The 7,500-nt window shown below is 42.1% G+C and overlaps 1 protein-coding gene across 1 annotated transcript in view; it reads right to left on the bottom strand.

The window, feature by feature from the left end:
* Window positions 1-1,456: 1,456 nt before the first annotated feature.
* LOC137063538 (LIM zinc-binding domain-containing Nebulette-like) overlaps window positions 1,457-7,500 on the bottom strand; it is a 15,992-nt gene continuing 9,948 nt past the window's right edge. Inside the window, exons 3-4 of the mRNA XM_067434768.1 lie at window positions 4,373-4,457; window positions 1,457-1,850 (exon numbers count right to left, since the gene is read on the bottom strand). Of these exons, the coding sequence (XP_067290869.1) occupies window positions 1,737-1,850; window positions 4,373-4,457 (199 nt within the window). The 3' untranslated portion in view covers window positions 1,457-1,736. The remainder of the gene's footprint in view (window positions 1,851-4,372; window positions 4,458-7,500) is intronic.

The following is a 7,500-nucleotide window of genomic DNA, read 5'->3' as shown; positions in this document are numbered from 1 at the left end:
ATACTCTATCCGATCCAGGACGGCGTCAGCACACACACGTTATGTGTGTGAATGAATGAAGAATGATACAATGAAACGTTCCCATAACATTTGAAGAATGATACAATGTAACGTTCCCTTAACGTTTGAAGAATGATACAATGAAACGTTCCCTTAACGTTTGAAGAATGATACAATGAAACGTTCCCATAACGATTGAAGAATGATACAATGAAACGTTCCCATAACGATTGAAGAATGATACAATGAAACGTTCCCATAACGTTTGAAGAATGATACAATGAAACGTTCTCTTAACGTTTGAAGAATGATACAATGTAACGTTCTCATAACGTTTGAAGAATGATACAATGAAACGTTCCCATAACGTTTAAAGAAGGATACAATGTAACGTTCTCTTAACGTTTGAAGAATGACACAATGTAACGTTCCCTTAACGTTTGAAGAATGACACAATGTAACGTTCTCTTAACGTTTGAAGAATGATACAATGTAACGTTCCCTTAACGTTTGAAGAAGGATACAATGTAACGTTCTCTTAACGTTTGAAGAATGATACAATGTAACATTCTCTTAACGTTTAAAGAAGGATACAATGTAACGTTCTCATAACGTTTGAAGAATGATACAATGTAACGTTCCCTTAACGTTTGAAGAATGATACAATGTAACGTTCTCTTAACGTTTGAAGAATGATACAATGTAACGTTCTCTTAACGTTTGAAGAAGGATACAATGTAACGTTCTCTTAACGTTTGAAGAATGATACAATGTAACGTTCCCTTAACGTTTGAAGAAGGATACAATGTAACGTTCTCTTAACGTTTGAAGAATGATACAATGTAACGTTCTCTTAACGTTTGAAGAATGACACAATGTAACGTTCTCTTAACGTTTGAAGAATGATACAATGTAACGTTCTCTTAACGTTTGAAGAATGATACAATGTAACGTTCTCATAACGTTTGAAGAAGGAGACAATGTAACGTTCCCTTAACGTTTGAAGAATGATACAATGTAACGTTCCCTTAACGTTTGAAGAATGATACAATGTAACGTTCCCTTAACGTTTGAAGAAGGAGACAATGTAACGTTCCCTTAACGTTTGAAGAAGGAGACAATGTAACGTTCCCTTAACGTTTGAAGAAGGAGACAATGTAACGTTCCCTTAACGTTTGAAGAAGGATACAATGTAACGTTCCCTTAACGTTTGAAGAAGGAGACAATGTAACGTTCCCTTAACGTTTGAAGAAGGAGACAATGTAACGTTCCCATAACGTTTGAAGAATGATACAATGTAACGTTCCCTTAACGTTTGAAGAAAGAGACAATGTAACGTTCCCTTAACGAAGAAACATTCTTAACATTAAGAGAAACATCAGAAGAACGCTCTGGAGAACAGAGAACTCCAGAATCCAGAAGGAGGAAAACAGAGAGACACTGACCTCTGACCTCTGGCTCTGCCCTCCTCATGACCTCCATCCGACGGGAACCCTCGTGTCATCACAGATCTCCGGATCATCCCTGCCGTTATCCTGAAGGAAACACTCATAACCTTTGAAGACTTCCTGTTATTCTGTCCTCGTGAGAGAGAGGAACTCCAGAGACTCACCTGAGCTCAGAGCCGGATCATTGCAGGCATAGTGTGTCATTGTTATCAGAGACCAAAATGCACCTCACACACACACACACACACACACACACACACGCGATATAACGGTCAGAGTACGAGTGTGTCATACGTTGCTGATGTGTTCTTGTGTTCTTCTGAGTCTCTGCTGCTCCGGCGTGTCTGTGACGATACTGAAGCCTCGGCCTTTACTCTCCTCGAAGTCCCGCTTGTATCTCACCTGTGAAACACAAACACACACACACACACACACACACACTGCATTATGAGTGTGACATGAGCAGGTCAAACAGAGCATCACACACTCACTCACTCACTCTCTCACACACACACACACAGTCACTCTCACACACACACACACACACACACTCTCTCTCACACACACACACACACACACACACACACACTCACTCTCACGCACACACACACACACACACACACACACACACACTCACTCTCATGCACACACACACACACTCACTCTCACACACACAGTCACTCTCACGCACACACACACACACACAAACACACACACACACACACACTCACTCACAAACTCACTCACTCACACACTCACACTCACACTCTCATCGCACACACACACACACACTCACTCACTCACACACACACTCACACTCACACACACACACACACACACACTCACTCTCACACTCACACTCACTCACGCACACACACACACACACTTACACTCACACACTCACACACTCACACACTCACACTCTCATCGCACACACACACACACACACACACACACACTCACACTCACTCACACACACACTCACTCACTCACACACACACACACACACACACTCACACTCACACACACACACACACACACACACACACACACACACTCACACTCACACACACACACACACACACACACACACACACACACACACACACACACACACACACACACACACACACACACACACTCACACTCACACACACACACACACACACACACACACACACTCACACACACTCACACACACACACTCACACACACTCACACACACACACTCACACACACTCTCACACACACACTCACACAAACACACACACACACACACAAACACACACACACACACACAGGTTTCTGGCTTTACTGTACGCGCCCCGTGACACAGATTCAGACTCGATATGTTGTGTGGGCCGTCAGTGTGGATCTCACGGCTCAGCGACTGAAGCGCTCAAACACGGAGCATGAAGAAGAGCTGCTGCGATCAAACGTCCGCGTTTAAATCAGCAAACAGGATCTGTGTCTGCATCCACACTGATCTGAGCCGCTCACTAACTGGGTCAGCCTTTTAAACCCCTCAGAAAACACAGTTCGGGTTTCTGCGTAACACATGCGGTGTTGAGTACTGGAGAATCTGGACGTCAGAGGAGAGGCGTGATGTCTGAGGAGATCCTCAAATCAGGAAGCGTTGTCTAACGTTAGAGAAATGATATTTCTCAATGTGTTTTCTGGTGAACATTAACATTCCATGAGCGTACAAAAATACACCGCAAAACATGCTTTACTCAGTATATGTGTCTTGTTTCTGGTCCAAACATCTAAGAAATTTACTAGACAAGAAAAGAAAAAGCCTCAAAATGAAGAGAGTTTTTGCTCAAAATAAGATAAATAATCTGCCAATGGGGTGAGAAAAATAATCTTAATTCAAACAGAAAACAAGATTATTGATCTTATTTATTCATGTTAAGTCAGAAAAGCCTTTTGTTCAGAGTTTATATTTCAGAGTTCCTCTCTCAGTCACATGCCTGACTCATTATCCTGTAAAAGAGTCCGTGATCTAAGCCTCTTCTCCTGTCAAATACAGGTCATGATAATTATGCTGCTCATTATGCGGTTCTTTTGTTCTCTCAGCATTATTCATCATCGGTCACTCCTCTAAATAAAAAGTGTCTAACAAAATTTAAATCAATATATTGTTTTATGTTTATGAACCCTGCCAGAACATTGGCGTGTCACACGTTGTGTGTCACATGTTGCGTGTCACATGTTGCGTGTCACATGTTGCGTGTCACATGTTCACATGTTGCCTGTCACATGTTGCGTGTCACATGTTGCGTGTCACATGTTTTGTCTCATGTTGCGTGTCACATGTTGCGTGTCACATGTTGCGTGTCTCATGTTGCGTGTCTCATGTTGCGTGTCACATGTTGCGTGTCTCATGTTGCGTGTCACATGTTGCGTGTCTCATGTTGCGTGTCTCATGTTGCGTGTCACATGTTGCCTGTCACATGTTGCGTGTCACATGTTGCCTGTCACATGTTGCGTGTCACATTTTGCCTGTCACATGTTGCCTGTCACATGTTGCCTGTCACATGTTGCCTGTCACATGTTGTGTGTCACATTTTGCCTGTCACATGTTGCCTGTCACATGTTGCCTGTCACATGTTGCGTGTCACATGTTGCGTGTCACATTTCGCCTGTCACATGTTGCCTGTCACATGTTGCCTGTCACATGTTGCGTGTCACATGTTGTGTGTCACATGTTACATGTCACATGTTGCCTGTCACATGTTGCCTGTCACATGTTGCGTGTCACATTTTGCCTGTCACATGTTGCCTGTCACATGCTGCGTGTCACATGTTGTGTGTCACATGTTGCGTGTCACATGTTACAAGAGACACGCGTGTCACATGTTGCGTGTCACATGTTGCGTGTCACATGTTGCGTGTAACACGCGGTGTGTCGTGACTCTCACCTGACTCTGTAGCTCGCTCTGCTGCTTCAGACGCAGGTTCTCCGGTGTGTCCGTCACGATGGTGAACGATGTCTTGGGATAGTGACTGAAAACAGAACATGCAGAGACGGGTTACTGGAACACATGGCATCACATGTTCATGCTGCTCATTTACATACAGGGAACACGGACGTGATTTACAGTGGTTCTACTGAACTGACGTACTCAGCTGGATTTGAGTGTTGGTGGTTTGTCTTGATCTCGGATGGTTTGGTTCTTTAAAGCTCATCCTGGACTTGTTGTCATAGCAACAGATCCGTCATCTTAAACCGGCTCGGGCTTATTTCATGTAAACCGGATTAGATCGCCTCTTAAAGTGACGTTTAAAATCTGTCCCAGCCGCTGCTACTTTATTACAAGAGTTCATTACTGAACCAGGGGCAACAATCATGTAAAACAGTAATAAATACAAACGTTTATTTGAAAATGATATGTTAATGTTGTGTAAAAGTTGCGTATAATACTATAGACAGTCAGTCGATTGAGATGTGTTTGTGAATTGTGATGGAGTGATGACTTTATAGATGTATTGGAGGTTTACACACATTGAGCAGTTCATCTCCGTCGTGCGTTAATGTGAGGGATGACGGATATTATGGGATGCAGCGCAAGAGATGCAGATCATTTGATCTTGACCGTTCAGAAACTTTTATTAATATTGTCACATAACAAATCTGCTTCAAATGAAATTACAACATTGAAATAAAAATGTACCGTGTGTGTAAATATCATTGGGAATCATGTTCATCAGAACACATTTAATTTATCTGACGTTTGCTGGTTCAGTCGTTGGTCTGTTTCCTTATAAAGCTCCAGAAATTCGTGTTTGTCTTCCTCAAGTTGTTAGCCAGGTGTCTTTGTTAATTATATGATGTCATTGTGTTGTCTTGACGGCAGCCAATCGCTGCTGATCGTGGTTTCGAGTATCGATCATCTGCCCTCTTCAGGGAACACGAGAGTGATCTCAGATAACTTCATCCAGATATTTTAATCCAATCCGCAAATTCGTTTGAAGAACCAAATTATCCAGAGCTCCGTTATCAGGATTATAGATCTGGGATCTGTCAAATCATCTCAGATGTGTTCAGCGAGGGCCGAAGAACGGCCCTTGGCCTCTTTAACTCCGTCATTCTGTCTCGTTTCCAGTCTTAATATCTAACAATTCTTAAATCAAGATGCATTTACTAGATCAGTAAAATGACATAAGATATATATTCTTGTTTTTAGCGGAAAAATATCAAAATGAAGAGAGTTTTTGCTAAAAACAGGCAAAAGTTTGAACTGTTTATGATGAACACAAATCATTATTCTTTCATCAATAAATGCTGTCATTAAAATATGTTAATATATAAATATATCTGAAAAATATAATCATTCAACAACGTAAAGATTCTGAAAGCATTGAAGGAGATCCCATAATAAGACAGATTTACAGTAGTAACAATAACTTATATTTTCTAATATAATATGATTAATATCACTCCAATCCTTCATGATGAATATGGAGATTATCTCTTAATAAATGAAGTTTACAATCTGAATCTAACACGGCAACGCCTGGAGAAGTCAGCGGATGGTTATGATCATGTTAAATATATGGAGCCTTTGACCACAAAAAACATCATTTTACATATTCTTCTGTTATTACAAAACTGACAAACACTGAAAAAATGCTCTTCTTACTCAGTATTTTTGTCTTGTTTCCCGTCTAAATATCTAAAAATTCTAACATTAAGAAGCATTTACTAGACAAGCAAAAGTAATTGTCTTGTTTTGGGGAAAATAACTCTAAATGAAGAGAGTTTCTGCTTAAAATAAGATAAATAATCTGCCAATAGGGTGAGAAAAATAATCTTAATTCAAACAGAAAATGAGATTATTAACCCAATCTGCACATTGGTAATCAGGATGATCAGATCTGTCAGATCATCTCAGGCGTGTTCAGCGAGGTGCTGGTGACTCTCTGAAGGCGTTTCGTATGCGATGACGTTGGATCAGTTTATCTGCTCATCTGTGCTCCAGAAGGCTATTGTTGTCATATTTTGGGTGGATTATTCCTTTAACACTCGACGAGAGCTAAAAATACCGCGGTGAATCTGAAATGAGCGCTGTTCTTGTGTGACGCAGCGATAACCTTCATCACAGTAATAATCATCTCGTCAAACTCTGCGAGTAACACAATGGCTTTTCATCGTGACTTCACTGCTATTGTGTGATAAAAATAACGCATGAATGCCTATTGAATCAGCAGGATGTTTCCCTGGCGACCGCTGGCTCCGCCCCCAAACACACATAACCAATCAGCTCCTGATCCAGCCGTCAGTGATCACTGGCATATCCGGAGGAAGTGACGGAACCGCAGGACAGGAAGTTACTGTATCCTGTAGAGGATGTTTTCAGATCTAAAGTGTGTGTTTTTGGACCATAATGGAGGCTCAAGTGACGCTACGGAAGCCCAAATGAGAGTTTGTCCTAAACTACAATTACAGCTCATGAAGCAGAGTAACGAGCGCTCGAGTTCAGAGTCATGACCCTTCATCTCGTGTTTCAGTGAGGCTGCATCTATTTGAATAAAAACACAGAGGAAAATATCATTACAATCTAAAATAGCTGTAAATGTTTTCTATTTGAATACACTATTTCAGATCCCCGAGTTCAGGTGTTCAATCCGTGTGTAAATCAAGCTCTCGGCCTTTCTTCCGTAAGTGGAAGCCATTGGGGACGAGTGCATCCCGGGTAAGCAACGCTCGTGCACCCAGCCGTGGACTCCACTAGAACCCTTTCTATCAGAACCAGCATTAACTTCTGGAGCAGTTTGAGCTCCAGTAGCTCGTCTGTTTGATCGGACCCCACGGGCCAGCCTTCGCTCCCCACGGTCATCAATGAGCCTTGGCCGCCCATGACCCTGTGGCCGGTTGTCCACTGGTCCTTCCTTGGAGCACTTTTGATAGATACTGACCACTGCAGACCGGGAACAGCCCACAAGAGCTGCAGTTTTGGAGATGCTCTGACCCAGTCGTCTAGCCGTCACAATCTGGCCAAACTCGCTCAAATCCTTACGCTTGCCCATTTCTCCTGCTTCACACACA

This window comes from Pseudorasbora parva, chromosome 24, assembly GCF_024679245.1.
Source record: "Pseudorasbora parva isolate DD20220531a chromosome 24, ASM2467924v1, whole genome shotgun sequence".
NCBI lineage: Eukaryota > Metazoa > Chordata > Actinopteri > Cypriniformes > Gobionidae > Pseudorasbora > Pseudorasbora parva.
The sequence above is the reverse complement of the archived record's forward strand: the minus strand, read 5'-3'. Positions and strand labels throughout refer to the sequence as shown.